This window comes from Taudactylus pleione, unplaced genomic scaffold, assembly GCF_031769625.1.
Source record: "Taudactylus pleione unplaced genomic scaffold, aTauple2 ptg001196l, whole genome shotgun sequence".
Classification (NCBI taxonomy): domain Eukaryota; kingdom Metazoa; phylum Chordata; class Amphibia; order Anura; family Myobatrachidae; genus Taudactylus; species Taudactylus pleione.
Window position 1 is genome coordinate 409,964 of NW_028285597.1, and position 18,056 is coordinate 428,019.

At 51.6% G+C, this 18,056-nt stretch overlaps 1 protein-coding gene across 1 annotated transcript in view; it reads left to right on the forward strand.

Annotated features, from left to right (window-relative positions):
- Positions 1-18,056, forward strand: part of LOC148451042 (plasma membrane calcium-transporting ATPase 2) — a gene marked incomplete at its 5' end in the record, with an annotated part of 455,435 nt that overhangs the window by 406,705 nt on the left and 30,674 nt on the right. Inside the window, one exon of the mRNA XM_088462347.1 lies at positions 9,872-10,054. Coding sequence (XP_088318473.1) covers positions 9,872-10,054 — 183 coding nt within the window. The remainder of the gene's footprint in view (positions 1-9,871; positions 10,055-18,056) is intronic.

Below are 18,056 nucleotides of genomic sequence, written 5' to 3' on the forward strand. Positions count from 1 at the left end.
ATCCTCATACACTGTCCCTGACTCTTCTACATCTTCACACACTGTCCCTGACTCCTCTACATCCTAACACACTGTCCCTGACTCCTCTACATGCTCACACACTGTCCCTGACTCTCCTCACTCCTCTACATCCTCACACTCTGTCACTGACTCCTCTACATCCTCACACACGGTCCCTGACTCCTCTACATCCTCACACACTGTTTCAGGAGAAGACTCTCCTCACTCCCTACATCCTCACACACGGTCCCTGACTCTCTTCACTCCTCTACATCCTCACACACTGTCCCTGACTCCTCTACATCCTCACACACTGTCCCTGACTCTCCTCACTCCCTACATCCTCACACACTGTCCCTGACTCTCCTCACTCCTCTACATCCTCACACACTGTCCCTGACTCTCCTCACTCCTCTACATCCTCACACACTGTCCTTGACTCCTCTACATCCTCACACGCTGTCCCTGACTCTTCTCACTCCTCTACATCCTCACACTCTGTCACTGACTCCTCTACATCCTCACACACTGTCCCTGACTCCTCTACAACCTCACACACTGTCCCTGACTCCTCTACATCCTCACACACTGTCCCTGACTCCTCTACATCCTCACACACTGTCTCTGAATCCTCTACATCCTCACATACTGTCCCTGACTCCTCTACTTCCTCACACACTGTCCCTGACTCCTCTACATCCTCACACACGGTCCCTGACTCTCCTCACTCCTCTACATCCTCACACACTGTCCCTGACTCCTCTACATCCTCACACACTATTTCAGGAGAAGACTCTCCTCACTCCCTACATCCTCACACACGGTCCCTGACTCTCCTCACTCCTCTACATCCTCACACACTGTCCCTGACTCTCCTCACTCCTCTACATCCTCACACACTGTCCCTGACTCCTCTACATCCTCACACACTGTCCCTGACTCTCCTCACTCCACTACATCCTCACACACTGTCCCTGACTCCTCTACAACCTTACACACTGTCCCTGACTCCTCTACATCCTCACACACTGTCCCTGACTCTCCTCACTCCCTACATCCTCACACACTGTCCCTGACTCTCCTCACTCCTCTACATCCTCACACACTGTCCCTGAATCTCCTCACTCCTCTACATCCTCACACACTGTCCCTGACTCCTCTACATCCTCACACACTGTCCCTGACTCTCCTCACTCCTCTACATCCTCACATGCTGGCCCTGACTCTCCTCACTCCTCTACATCCTCACACACTGTCCCTGACTCTCCTCACTCCTCTACATCTTCACACACTGTCCCTGACTCTCCTCACTCCTCTACATCCTCACACACTGTCCCTGACACCTCTACATCCTCACACACTGTCCCTGACTCTCCTCACTCCTCTACATCCTCACACACTGTCCCTGACTCTCCTCACTCCCCTACATCCTCACACACTGTCCCTGACTCTCCTCACTCCTCTACATCCTCACACACTGTCGCTGACTCCTCTACATCCTAATACACTGTCCCTGACTCCTCTACATCTTCACACACTGTCCCTGACTCCTCTACATCCTAACACACTGTCCCTGACTCCTCTACATGCTCACACACTGTCCCTGACTCTCCTCACTCCTCTACATCCTCACACACTGTCCCTGACTCCTCTACATCATCACACACTGTCCCTGACTCCTCTACATCCTCACACACTGTCCCTGACTCTCCTCACTCCTCTACATCCTCACACACTGTACCTGACTCCTCTACATCCTCACAAACTGTCCCTGACTCTCCTCACTCCTCTACAGCCTCACACACTGTCCCTGACTCCTCTACATCCTCACACACTGTCCCTGACTCCTCTACATCCTCACACACTGTCCCTGACTCCTCTACATCCTCACACACTGTCCCTGACTCTCCTCACTCCTCTACATCCTCACACACTGTCCCTGACTCCTCTACATCCTCACACGCTGTCCCTGACTCTCCTCACTCCTTTACATCCTCACACACTGTCCCTTACACCTCTACATCCTCACACACTGTCCCTGACTCTCCTCACTCCTCTACATCCTCACACACTGTCCCTGACTCTCCTCACTCCTCTACATCCTCACACACTGTCCCTGACTCCTCTACATCCTCACACATTGTCCCTGACTCTCCTCACTCCTCTACATCCTCACACACTGTCCCTGACTCCTCTACATCCTCACACATTGTCCCTGACTCTCCTCACTCCTCTACATCCTCACACACTGTCCCTGACTCATCTACATTCTCACACACTGTCCCTGACTCCTCTACATCCTCACACACTGTCCCTGACTCTCCTCACTCCCTACATCCTCACACACTGTCCCTGACTCTCCTCACTCCTCTACATCCTCACACACTATCCCTCACTCCTCTACATCCTCACACACTGTCCCTGACTCTCCTCACTCCTCTACATCCTCACACTCTGTCCCTGACTCCTCTACATCCTCACACACTGTCCCTGACTCCTCTACAACCTCACACACTGTCCCTGACTCTCCTCACTCCCTACATCCTCACACACGGTCCCTGACTCTCCTCACTCCTCTACATCAACACACACTGTCCCTGACTCTCCTCACTCCTCTACATCCTCACACACTGTCCCTGACGCATCTACATCCTCACACACTGTTTCAGGAGAAGACTCTCCTCACTCCCTACATCCTCACACACGGTCCCTGACTCTCCTCACTCCTCTACATCCTCACACACTGTCCCTGACTCCTCTACATGCTCACACACTGTCCCTGACTCTCCTCACTCCTCTACATCCTCACACACTGTCCCTGACTCTCCTCACTCCCTACATCCTCACACACTGTCCCTGACTCTCCTCACTCCCCTACATCCTCACACGCTGTCCCTTACTCCTCTACAACCTCACACACTGTCCCTGACTCTCCTCACTCCCCCACATCCTCACACACTGTCCCTGACTCCTCTACATCCTCACACACTGTCCCTGACTCTCCTCACTCCCCTACATCCTCACACACTGTCCCTGACTCTCTTCACTCCTCTACATCCTCACTCACTGTCTCTGACTCCTCTCCATCCTCACGCACTGTCCCTGACTCTCCTCACTCCCTACATCCTCACACACTGTCCCTGACTCCTCCACATCCTCACACACTGTCCCATACGCTCCTCACTCCCCTAGATCCTCACACACTGTCCCTGACTCCTCTACATCCTCACACACTGTCCCTGACTCTCCTCACTCCCTACATCCTCACACACTGTCCCTGACTCTCCTCACTCCCTACATCCTCACACACTGTCCCTGACTCCTCTACATCCTCACACACGGTCCCTGACTCCTCTACATCCTCACACACTGTTTCAGGAGAAGACTCTCCTCACTCCCTACATCCTCACACACGGTCCCTGACTCTCCTCACTCCTCTACATCCTCACACACTGTCCCTGACTCCTCTACATCCTCACACACTGTCCCTGACTCTCCTCACTCCCTACATCCTCACACACTGTCCCTGACTCTCCTCACTCCTCTACATCCTCACACACTGTCCCTGACTCTCCTCACTCCTCTACATCCTCACACACTGTCCTTGACTCCTCTACATCCTCACACGCTGTCCCTGACTCTCCTCACTCCTCTACTTCCTCACACACTGGCCCTGACTCTCCTCACTCCTCTACATCCTCACACACTGTCCCTGACTCCTCTGCATCCTCACACACTGTCCCTGACTCTCCTCACTCCTCTACATCCTCACACACTGTCCCTGACTCCTCTACAGCCTCACACACTGTCCCTGACTCCTCTACAACCTCACACACTGTACCTGACTCTCCTCACTCCCTACATCCTCACACACGGTCCCTGACTCCTCTACATCCTCACACACTGTTTCAGGAGAAGACTCTCCTAACTCCTCTACATCCTCACACATGGTCCCTGACTCCTCTACATCCTCACACACTGTTTCAGGAGAAGACTCTCCTCACTCCCTACATCCTCACACACGGTCCCTGACTCTCCTCACTCCCTACATCCTCACACGCTGTCCCTGACTCTCCTCACTCCTCTACATCCTCACACGCTGGCCCTGACTCCTCTACATCCTCACACACTGTCCCTGACTCTCCTCACTCCTCTACATCCTCACACTCTGTCGCTGACTCCTCTACATCCTCATACACTGTCCCTGACTCTTCTACATCTTCACACACTGTCCCTGACTCCTCTACATCCTAACACACTGTCCCTGACTCCTCTACATGCTCACACACTGTCCCTGACTCTCCTCACTCCTCTACATCCTCACACACTGTCCCTGACTCTCCTCACTCCTCTACATCCTCACACTCTGTCACTGACTCCTCTACATCCTCACACACTGTCCCTGACTCCTCTACAACCTCACACACTGTCCCTGACTCCTCTACATCCTCACACACTGTCCCTGACTCCTCTACATCCTCACACACTGTCTCTGACTCCTCTACATCCTCACATACTGTCCCTGACTCCTCTACTTCCTCACACACTGTCCCTGACTCCTCTACATCCTCACACACGGTCCCTGACTCTCCTCACTCCTCTACATCCTCACACACTGTCCCTGACTCCTCTACATCCTCTCACACTATTTCAGGAGAAGACTCTCCTCACTCCCTACATCCTCACACACGGTCCCTGACTCTCCTCACTCCTCTACATCCTCACACACTGTCCCTGACTCTCCTCACTCCTCTACATCCTCACACACTGTCCCTGACTCCTCTACATCCTCACACACTGTCCCTGACTCTCCTCACTCCACTACATCCTCACACACTGTCCCTGACTCCTCTACAACCTTACACACTGTCCCTGACTCCTCTACATCCTCACACACTGTCCCTGACTCTCTTCACTCCCTACATCCTCACACACTGTCCTTGACTCTCCTCACTCCTCTACATCCTCACACACTGTCCCTGACTCTCCTCACTCCTCTACATCGTCACACACTGTCCCTGACTCCTCTACATCCTCACACACTGTCCCTGACTCTCCTCACTCCTCTACATCCTCACATGCTGGCCCTGACTCTCCTCACTCCTCTACATCCTCACACACTGTCCCTGACTCTCCTCACTCCTCTACATCCTCACACACTGTCCCTGACTCTCCTCACTCCTCTACATCCTCACACACTGTCCCTGATACCTCTACATCCTCACACACTGTCCCTGACTCTCCTCACTCCTCTACATCCTCACACACTGTCCCTGACTCTCCTCACTCCCCTACATCCTCACACACTGTCCCTGACTCTCCTCACTCCTCTACATCCTCACACACTGTCGCTGACTCCTCTACATCCTAATACACTGTCCCTGACTCCTCTACATCTTCACACACTGTCCCTGGCTCCTCTACATCCTAACACACTGTCCCTGACTCCTCTACATGCTCACACACTGTCCCTGACTCTCCTCACTCCTCTACATCCTCACACACTGTCCCTGACTCCTCTACATCATCACACACTGTCCCTGACTCCTCTACATCCTCACACACTGTCCCTGACTCTCCTCACTCCTCTACATCCTCACACACTGTCCCTGACTCCTCTACATCCTCACACACTGTCCCTGACTCTCATCACTCCTCTACATCCTCACACACTGTCCCTGACTCTCCTCACTCCTCTACAGCCTCACACACTGTCCCTGACTACTCTACATCCTCACACACTGTCCCTGACTCTCATCACTCCTCTACATCCTCACACACTGTCCCTGACTCTCCTCACTCCTCTACATCCTCACACACTGTCCCTGACTCCTCTACATCCTCACACACTGTCCCTGACTCCTCTACATCCTCACACACTGTCCCTGACTCCTCTACATCCTCACACACTGTCCCTGACTCCTCTACATCCTCACACACTGTCCCTGACTCTCCTCACTCCTCTACATCCTCACACACTGTCCCTGACTCTCCTCACTCCTTTACATCCTCACACACTGTCCCTGACTCCTCTACATCCTCACACACTGTCCCTGACTCTCCTCACTCCTCTACATCCTCACACACTGTCCCTGACTCTCCTCACTCCTCTACATCCTCACACACTGTCCCTGACTCCTCTACATCCTCACACACTGTCCCTGACTCTCCTCACTCCTCTACATCCTCACACACTGTCTCTGACTCCTCTACATCCTCACACATTGTCCCTGACTCTCCTCACTCCTCTACAACCTCACACACTGTCCCTGACTCATCTACATTCTCACACACTGTCCCTGACTCATCTACATTCTCACACACTGTCCCTGACTCCTCTACATCCTCACACACTGTCCCTGACTCTCCTCACTCCCTACATCCTCACACACTGTCCCTGACTCTCCTCACTCCTCTACATCCTCACACACTGTCCCTGACTCCTCTACATTCTCACACACTGTACCTGACTCTCCTCACTCCTCTACATCCTCACACACTGTCCCTGACTCCTCTACATTCTCACACACTGTCCCTGACTCTCCTCACTCCCTACATCCTCACACACTGTCCCTGACTCTCCTCACTCCCTACATCCTCACACACTGTCCCTGACTCCTCTACATCCTCACACACTGTCCCTGACTCCTCTACATCCTCACACACTGTCCCTGACTCCTCTACATTCTCACACACTGTCCCTGACTCTCCTCACTCCTCTACATTCTCACATACTGTCCCTGACTCCTCTACATTCTCACACACTGTCCCTGACTCTCCTCACTCCTCTACATCCTCACACACTGTCCCTGACTCCTCTACATTCTCACACACTGTCCCTGACTCTCCTCACTCCTCTACATCCTCACACACTGTCCCTGACTCCTCTACATTCTCACACACTGTCCCTGACTCTCCTCACTCCTCTACATCCTCACACACTGTCCCAGACTCCTCTACATTCTCACACACTGTCCCAGACTCCTCTACATCCTCACACACTGTCCCTGACTCTCCTCACTCCTCTACATTCTCACACACTGTCCCTGACTCCTCTACATCCTCACACACTGTCCCTGACTCTCCTCACTCCCTACATCCTCACACACTGTCCCTGACTCCTCTACATCCTCACACACTGTCCCTGACTCCTCTACATCCTCACACACTATCCCTGACTCTCCTCACTCCCTACATCCTCACACACTGTCCCTGACTCCTCTACATCCTCACACACTGTCCCTGATTCCTCTACATTCTCACACACTATCCCTGACTCCTCTACATCCTCACACACTGTCCCTGACTCTCCTCACTCCCTACATCCTCACACACTGTCCCTGACTCCTCTACATCCTCACACACTGTCCCTGATTCCTCTACATTCTCACACACTATCCCTGACTCCTCTACATCCTCACACACTGTCCCTGATTCTCCTCACTCCCTACATCCTCACACACTGTCCCTGACTCCTCTACATCCTCACACACTGTCCCTGACTCCTCTACATCCTCACACACTGTCCCTGACTCCTCTACATCCTCACACACTGTCCCTGACTCCTCTACATCCTCACACACTGTCCCTGACTCCTCTACATCCTCACACACTGTCCCTGACTCTCCTCACTCCCTACATCCTCACACACTGTCGCTGACTCCTCTACATCCTCACACACTGTCCCTGACTCCTCTACATCCTCACACACTGTCCCTGACTCCTCTACATCCTCACACACTCTCCCTGACTCCTCTACATCCTCACACACTGTCCCTGACTCCTCTACATCCTCACACACTGTCCCTGACTCCTCTACATCCTCACACACTGTCCCTGACTCCCCTACATCCTCACACACTGTCCCTGACTCCCCTACATCCTCACACACTGTCGCTGACTCCTCTACATCCTCACACACTGTCCCTGACTCCTCTACATCCTCACACACTGTCCCTGACTCCTCTACATCCTCACACACTGTCCCTGACTCCTCTACATCCTCACACACTGTCCCTGACTCCCCTACATCCTCACACACGGCCCCTGACTCCCCTACATCCTCACACACTGTCGCTGACTCCTCTACATCCTCACACACTGTCCCTGACTCTCCTCACTCCTCTACATCCTCACACACTGTCCCTGACTCCTCTACATTCTCACACACTGTACCTGACTCTCCTCACTCCTCTACATCCTCACACACTGTCCCTGACTCCTCTACATTCTCACACACTGTCCCTGACTCTCCTCACTCCCTACATCCTCACACACTGTCCCTGACTCTCCTCACTCCCTACATCCTCACACACTGTCCCTGACTCCTCTACATCCTCACACACTGTCCCTGACTCCTCTACATCCTCACACACTGTCCCTGACTCCTCTACATTCTCACACACTGTCCCTGACTCTCCTCACTCCTCTACATTCTCACATACTGTCCCTGACTCCTCTACATTCTCACACACTGTCCCTGACTCTCCTCACTCCTCTACATCCTCACACACTGTCCCTGACTCCTCTACATTCTCACACACTGTCCCTGACTCTCCTCACTCCTCTACATCCTCACACACTGTCCCTGACTCCTCTACATTCTCACACACTGTCCCTGACTCTCCTCACTCCTCTACATCCTCACACACTGTCCCAGACTCCTCTACATTCTCACACACTGTCCCAGACTCCTCTACATCCTCACACACTGTCCCTGACTCTCCTCACTCCTCTACATTCTCACACACTGTCCCTGACTCCTCTACATCCTCACACACTGTCCCTGACTCTCCTCACTCCCTACATCCTCACACACTGTCCCTGACTCCTCTACATCCTCACACACTGTCCCTGACTCCTCTACATCCTCACACACTGTCCCTGATTCCTCTACATTCTCACACACTATCCCTGACTCCTCTACATCCTCACACACTGTCCCTGATTCTCCTCACTCCCTACATCCTCACACACTGTCCCTGACTCCTCTACATCCTCACACACTGTCCCTGACTCCTCTACATCCTCACACACTGTCCCTGACTCCTCTACATCCTCACACACTGTCCCTGACTCCTCTACATCCTCACACACTGTCCCTGACTCTCCTCACTCCCTACATCCTCACACACTGTCGCTGACTCCTCTACATCCTCACACACTGTCCCTGACTCCTCTACATCCTCACACACTGTCCCTGACTCCTCTACATCCTCACACACTCTCCCTGACTCCTCTACATCCTCACACACTGTCCCTGACTCCTCTACATCCTCACACACTGTCCCTGACTCCTCTACATCCTCACACACTGTCCCTGACTCCCCTACATCCTCACACACTGTCCCTGACTCCCCTACATCCTCACACACTGTCGCTGACTCCTCTACATCCTCACACACTGTCCCTGACTCCTCTACATCCTCACACACTGTCCCTGACTCCTCTACATCCTCACACACTGTCCCTGACTCCTCTACATCCTCACACACTGTCCCTGACTCCCCTACATCCTCACACACGGCCCCTGACTCCCCTACATCCTCACACACTGTCGCTGACTCCTCTACATCCTCACACACTGTCCCTGACTCTCCTCACTCCTCTACATCCTCACACACTGTCCCTGACTCTCCTCTTCCTAATGTTACATAGACCAATATCTCAGCAAAGTGTGGTAGCGAATGTTTCTATCTGTTCTAATATTATTATTATTATTATTATTGCTGATGTTGCTGAGGTGCGGTAGGTGCTGGACAGTGATGGAGACAGAATATATAACACAGGGGCCAGATACTGCAGACATATGGCAAGGATAGGGAGATGGCACCAGAGCCATAATCTTCCGCTATTTCTATTATTATCACAGGTTATTTCTAGCATACCAACCAGCAGGTTGAAATTCCTCATGACAGCCGGTCATCTGACGCAGAAGGAGGAGCTCCCCGATGAGGAAATGAATGAGGACGCAGAGGAAATTGACCATGCTGAGAGAGAACTAAGACGTGGGCAGATTCTATGGTTCCGGGGACTGAACAGAATCCAAACACAGGTATATCCATGGCAAAGTACACACAGGGCGCTCCCCGCAGCGCCCACTCAATCCTCTGCAGGACACTGGCATGGAAGGTGGTGGTCCACATAGATATTAGTGGCTGCCGTTTTTTCCCTACATATCTGCCAGGGGCATGGTACCAGGTATAGGGAGCAGATTGATGATGTTATTGGGTTATATGTAGCAGACTGATGCCAGGGATGGGGATCGTGTTATATGTAGTAGACTGATGATGCCAGGGATGGGGATCGGGTTACATGTAGCAGACTGATGATGCCAGGGATGGGGATCGGGTTACATGTAGCAGACTGATGATGCCAGGGATAGGGATCGGGGTATATGTAGCAGACTGATGATGCCAGGGATAGGGATCGGGGTATATGTAGCAGACTGATGATGCCAGGAATGGGGATCGGGGTATATGTAGCAGACTGATGATGATAGGGATCGGGGTATATGTAGCAGACTGATGATGCCAGAGATAGGGATCGGGGTATATGTAGCAGACTGATGATGATAGAGATCGGGGTATATGTAGCAGACTGATGATGATAGGGATCGGGGTATATGTAGCAGACTGATGATGATAGGGATCGGGTTATATGTAGCAGACTGATGATGCCAGGGATGGGGCTCGGGTTACATGTAGCAGACTGATGATGCCAGGGATAGGGATCGAGGTATATGTAGCAGACTGATGATGCCAGGGATAGGGATCGGGTTATCTGTAGCAGACTGATGATGCCAGGGATAGGGATCGGGTTACCTGTAGCAGAATGATAATGCCAGGGATAGGGATCGGGTTACCTGTAGCAGAATGATAATGCCAGGGATAGGGATCGGGGTATATGTAGCAGACTGATAATGCCAGGGATCGGGGTATATGTAGCAGACTTATGATGCCAGGGATAGGGATCGGGTTACATGTAGCAGACTGATGATGCCAGGGATAGGGATCTGGGTACATGTAGCAGACTGATGATGCCAGGGATGGGGATCGGGGTATATGTAGCAGACTGATGATGATAGGGATCGGGGTATATGTAGCAGACTGATGATGCCAGGGATAGGGATCGGGTTAAATGTAGCAGACTGATGACAGGGATGGGGCTCGGGTTACATGTAGCAGACTGATGATGCCAGGGATAGGGATTGGGTTACATGTAGCAGACTGATGATGCCAGGGATAGGGATCGGGGTACATGTAGCAGACTGATGATGCCAGGGATGGGGATCGGGGTATATGTAGCAGACTGATAATGCCAGGGATAGGGATCGGGTTGTCTGTAGCAGACTGATGATGCCAGGGATAGGGATCGGGGTATATGTAGCAGACTGATGATGCCAGGGATAGGGATTGGGTTATATGTAGCAGACTGATGATGCCAGGGATGGGGATCGGGGTACATGTAGCAGACTGATGATGCCAGGAATAGGGATCGGGTTACATGTAGCAGACTGATAATGCCAGGGATGGGGATCGGGTTAAATGTAGCAGACTGATGACAGGGATGGGGCTCGGGTTACATGTAGCAGACTGATGATGCCAGGGATAGGGATTGGGTTACATATAGCAGACTGATGATGCCAGGGATAGGGATCGGGGTACATGTAGCAGACTGATGATGCCAGGGATAGGGATCGGGTTATATGTAGCAGACTGATGATGCCAGGGATAGGGATCGGGGTATATGTAGCAGACTGATGACAGGGATAGGGATCGGGTTACATGTAGCAGACTGATAATGCCAGGGATAGGGATCGGGGTATATGTAGCAGACTGATGAAGCCAGGGATGGGGATCGGGGTATATGTAGCAGACTGATGATGCCAGGGATAGGGATCGGGGTATATGTAGCAGACTGATGCCAGGGATAGGGATCGGGGTATATGTAGCAGACTGATGATGCCAGGGATGGGGATCGGGTTACATGTAGCAGACTGATAATGCCAGGGATAGGAATCGGGGTATATGTAGCAGACTGATAATGCCAGGGATAGGGATCGGGGTATATGTAGCAGACTGATGATGCCAGGGATAGGGATCGGGTTACATGTAGCAGACTGATCATGCCAGGGATGGGGATCGAGGTATATGTAGCAGACTGATGATGCCAGGGATGGGGATCGGGGTATATGTAGCAGACTGATGATGATAGGGATCGGGGTATATGTAGCAGACTGATGATGCCAGAGATAGGGATCGGGGTACATGTAGCAGACTGATGATGCCAGGGATAGGGATCGGGTTACATGTAGCAGACTGATGATGCCAGGGATAGGGATCGGGGTATATGTAGCAGACTGATGCCAGGGATAGGGATCGGGGTATATGTAGCAGACTGATGATGCCAGGGATGGGGATCGGGTTACATGTAGCAGACTGATGATGCCAGGGATCGGGGTACATGTAGCAGACTGATAATGCCAGGGATGGGGATCGGTGTATATGTAGCAGACTGATGATGCCAGGGATAGGGATCGGGTTACATGTAGCAGACAGATAATGCCAGGGATGGGGATCGGTGTATATGTAGCAGACTGATGATGCCAGGGATGGGGCTCGGGTTACATGTAGCAGACTGATGATGCCAGGTATAGGGATCGGGGTATATGTAGCAGACTGATGATGCCAGGGATGGGGATCGGGTTACATGTAGCAGACTGATGATGCCAGGGATAGGGATCGGGTTATCTGTAGCAGACTGATGATGCCAGGGATAGGGATCGGGGTATATGTAGCAGACTGATGCCAGGGATGGGGATCGGGTTACATGTAGCAGACTGATGATGCCAGGGATAGGGATCAGGGTATATGTAGCAGACTGATGATGCCAGGGATGGGGATCGGGTTACATGTAGCAGACTGATGATGCCAGGGATAGGGATCGGGTTAAATGTAGCAGACTGATGATGCCAGGGATAGGGATCGGGTTACATGTAGCAGACTGATGATGCCAGGGATAGGGATCGGGGTACATGTAGCAGACTGATGATGCCAGGGATAGGGATCAGGGTATATGTAGCAGACTGATGATGCCAGGGATGGGGATCGGGGTACATGTAGCAGACTGATGATGCCAGGGATAGGGATCGGGGTACATGTAGCAGACTGATGATGCCAGGGATGGGGATCGGGTTACATGTAGCAGACTGATGATGCCAGGGATAGGGATCGGGGTATATGTAGCAGACTGATGATGCCAGGGATAGCGATCGGGGTATATGTAGCAGACTGATAATGCCAGGGATAGGGATCGGGTTACATGTAGCAGACTGATGATGCCAGGGATAGGGATCGGGTTACATGTAGCAGACTGATGATGCCAGGGATGGGGATCAGGGTATATGTAGCAGACTGATGCCAGGGATGGGGATCGGGTTACATGTAGCAGACTGATGATGCCAGGGATAGGGATCGGGTTAAATGTAGCAGACTGATGATGCCAGGGATAGGGATCGGGTTACATGTAGCAGACTGATGATGCCAGGGATAGGGATCGGGGTACATGTAGCAGACTGATGATGCCAGGGATGGGGATCGGGGTACATGTAGCAGACTGATGATGCCAGGGATAGGGATCGGGGTACATGTAGCAGACTGATGATGCCAGTGATGGGGATCGGGGTACATGTAGCAGACTGATGATGCCAGGGATAGGGATCGGGGTATATGTAGCAGACTGATGATGCCAGGGATAGCGATTGGGGTATATGTAGCAGACTGATAATGCCAGGGATCGGTGTATATGTAGCAGACTGATGATGCCAGGGATCTGGATCGGGTTACATGTAGCAGACTGATGATGCCAGGGATGGGGATCGGGTTACATGTAGCAGACTGATGATGCCAGGGATAGGGATCGGGGTATATGTAGCAGACTGATAATGCCAGGGATAGGGATCGGTGTATATGTAGCAGACTGATGATGCCAGGGATGGGGATCGGGTTACATGTAGCAGACTGATGATGCCAGGGATAGGGATCGGGTTATCTGTAGCAGACTGATGATGCCAGGGATAGGGATCGGGGTATATGTAGCAGACTGATAATGCCAGGGATAGGGATCGGGTTACATGTAGCAGACTGATGATGCCAGGGATGGGGATCGGGTTACATGTAGCAGACTGATGATGCCAGGGATAGGGATCGGGTTACATGTAGCAGACTGATGATGCCAGGGATAGGGATCAGGGTATATGTAGCAGATTGATGCCAGGGATGGTGATCGGGTTACATGTAGCAGACTGATGATGCCAGGGATAGGGATCTGGTTAAATGTAGCAGACTGATGATGCCAGGGATGGGGATCGGGGTACATGTAGCAGACTGATGATGCCAGGGATAGGGATCGGGGTATATGTAGCAGACTGATGATGCCAGGGATAGCGATCGGGGTATATGTAGCAGACTGATAATGCCAGGGATCGGTGTATATGTAGCAGACTGATGATGCCAGGGATGGGGATCGGGTTACATGTAGCAGACTGATGATGCCAGGGATGGGGATCGGGTTACATGTAGCAGACTGATGATGCCAGGGATAGGGATCGGGGTATATGTAGCAGACTGATAATGCCAGGGATAGGGATCGGTGTATATGTAGCAGTCTGATGATGCCAGGGATGGGGATCGGGTTACATGTAGCAGACTGATGATGCCAGGGATAGGGATCGGGTTATCTGTAGCAGACTGATGATGCCAGGGATAGGGATCGGGTTACATGTAGCAGACTGATGATGCCAGGGATAGGGATCGGGGTATATGTAGCAGACTTATGATGCCAGGGATAGGGATCGGGGTATATGTAGCAGACTGATGCCAGGGATGGGGATCGGGTTACATGTAGCAGACTGATGATGCCAGGGATAGGGATCGGGTTACATGTAGCAGACTGATGATGCCAGGGATAGGGATCGGGTTACATGTAGCAGACTGATGATGCCAGGGATAGGGATCGGGTTAAATGTAGCAGACTGATGATGCCAGGGATGGGGATCGGGGTACATGTAGCAGACTGATGATGCCAGGGATGGGGATCGGGGTACATGTAGCAGACTGATGATGCCAGGGATGGGGATCAGGGGATATGTAGCAGACTGATAATGCCAGGGATCGGGATCGGTGTATATGTAGCAGACTGATGATGCCAGGATTGGGGATCGGGTTACATGTAGCAGACTGATGATGCCAGGGATAGGGATCGGGTTATCTGTAGCAGACTGATGATGCCAGGGATAGGGATCGAGGTATATGTAGCAGACTGATGATGCCAGGGATAGGGATCGGGGTATATGTAGCAGACTGATAATGCCAGGGATAGGGATCGGGGTTTATGTAGCAGACTGATGATGCCAGGGATAGGGATCGGGGTATATGTAGCAGACTGATGATGCCAGGGATAGGGATCGGGGTTCATGTAGCAGACTTATGATGCCAGGGATAGGGATCGGGGTTTATGTAGTAGACTGATGATGCCAGGGATAGGGATCGGGGTATATGTAGCAGACTGATAATGCCAGGGATAGGGATCGGGGTACATGTAGCAGACTGATGATGCCAGGGATGGGGATCGGGGTATATGTAGCAGACTGATAATGCCAGGGATAGGGATCGGGGTATATGTAGCAGACTGATAATGCCAGGGTTCGGTGTATATGTAGCAGACTGATGATGCCAGGGATGGGGATCGGGTTACATGTAGCAGACTGATGATGCCAGGGATAGGCATCGGGTTATCTGTAGCAGACTGATGATGCCAGGGATAGGTATCGGGGTATATGTAGCAGACTGATGATGCCAGGGATAGGGATCGGGGTATATGTAGCAGACTGATAATGCCAGGGATAGGGATCGGGGTATATGTAGCAGACTGATGATGCCTGGGATAGGGATCGGGTTACATGTAGCCGACTGATGATGCCAGGGATAGGGTTCGGGTTACATGTAGCAGACTGATAATGCCAGGGATAGGGATCGGGATATATGTAGCAGACTGATGATGCCAGGGATAGGGATCGGGTTATATGTAGCAGACTGATAATGCCAGGGATAGGGATCGGGGTATATGTAGCAGACTGATGATGCCAGGGATAGGGATTGGGTTATATGTAGCAGACTGTTGATGCCAGGGATAGGGATCGGGTTATATGTAGCAGACTGATGATGCCAGGGATAGGGATCGGGTTATATGTAGCAGACTGATGATGCCAGGGATAGGGATCGGGTTATATGTAGCAGACTGATGATGCCAGGGATAGGTATCGGGTTATATGTAACAGACTGATGATGCCAGGGTTAGGGATCGTGTTATATGTAGCAGACTGATGATGCCAGGGATAGGGAGTTCTTTGTCAGCTTCCAGGCCTGTGGTGTGGGTGATGTAGAGGCGGCAGGTGAGGCAGTGTCTGATGGTGGGAGCCATGTTTCTGTTAATACCAGAAGGGTGAGGTTGTTAGAGACAATAGATGGAGATTAGCTTATTATGGACACAGCGGGTGTTCTATAGGGCACATGTAGACAGTGTGGAAAGTGATGGGACATGGGCGATGTGTCTGAGCTTCGCTGGTTTTCATGTTCTGTAAAGCAATTCCCATGCACTATAGACAGCATAAAAGATAAATACATAAATACAGCCTGGTCTGGTCTCTGCTATAACTGGGGAATCGTACAGGCTGGTTGATGGGATTTGGGATATCAATTTATATTGGGACACATGGGGTCGCAGCTGTGCCTATGTAGTGGTCCGAGTGTATTAGAGAGGTAAGGACGCTGGCACATTGTGCTGAGCAGCAATTCATTAAAGGGCCCCCAAAAATTATTTACAACTTCACTGAATACAAGTGAAATCTTCATTCTTTATTTGCTATAAACCAAAAGGAAAACACTGGAAAATCCTCATAAAATCCAGTACAAGCCCCCTGCACCCCACAGACAACCAGTGCCAGGCCCATGCTGGGCTCACCTTCACCATGAGTGCCCAGGTAAGTTCATTTACTATGGGAATTACATGAGGAGGTGTCATGTAGGAGGCCCATAGAGAACATGGATATATGTGTGTATTGTACTGTGCAGGGTACATTATGCTCTTTGTGTATTACACCAATGTGTTCTCTGTCTGTGTCCTGTGTGTTGTGTCTGTCCTGTGTGTTGTGTCTGTCCTGTGTGTTGTGTATACTTATTTTGCCCATGTGTTGCATGGAGTCCTGAGGAAACCTGTCTCATTTTCTCCTCCGTTACAGATTGAAGTAGTGAATACTTTCAAGAGTGGAGCTTCCTTTCAGGGGGCATTGCGGAGACAGTCTTCCACCACCAGCCAGAACCAGGATGTAACCAATATTCCTAGCCCTAGCCATGTTTCCTTATGCAATGCTCTTTCTTCTCCTACCAGCACCGCAGATGCAGGGCGTGAGTGTATATTCTTACTGCCTGACATCCAGGGAAATGCCAACTGGCCTGCCAGGCCTCCCGGAGCCACCTCCTGTGCGCAGCGTAGATACTAGTCTGCCAGGCCTCCTGGAGCCTCCTCCTGGGCGCAGCGCAGATACTGGCCCGCAGCACTGCCACAACTCTCCTATAAGACATAACATCACTGTGACACCGCAGCACTGCCACAACTCTCCTATAAGACGTAACATCACTGTGACACTGCAGCATTGCCACAACTCTCCTATAAGATAAAACATCACCGTGACACTGCAGCACTGCCACAACTCTGCTATAAGACACAACATCACCGTGACACCATAGCACTGCCACAACTCTTCTATAAGACACAACATCACCGTGACACCATAGCACTGCCACAACTCTCCTATAAGACACAACATCACCGTGACACTGCAGCACTGCCACAACTCTCCTATAAGACACAACATCACTGTGATACCACAGCACTGCCACAACTCTCCTATAAGACACAACATCACCGTGACACTGCAGCACTGCCACAACTCTCCTATAAGACATAACATCGCTGTGACACTGCAGCACTGCCAC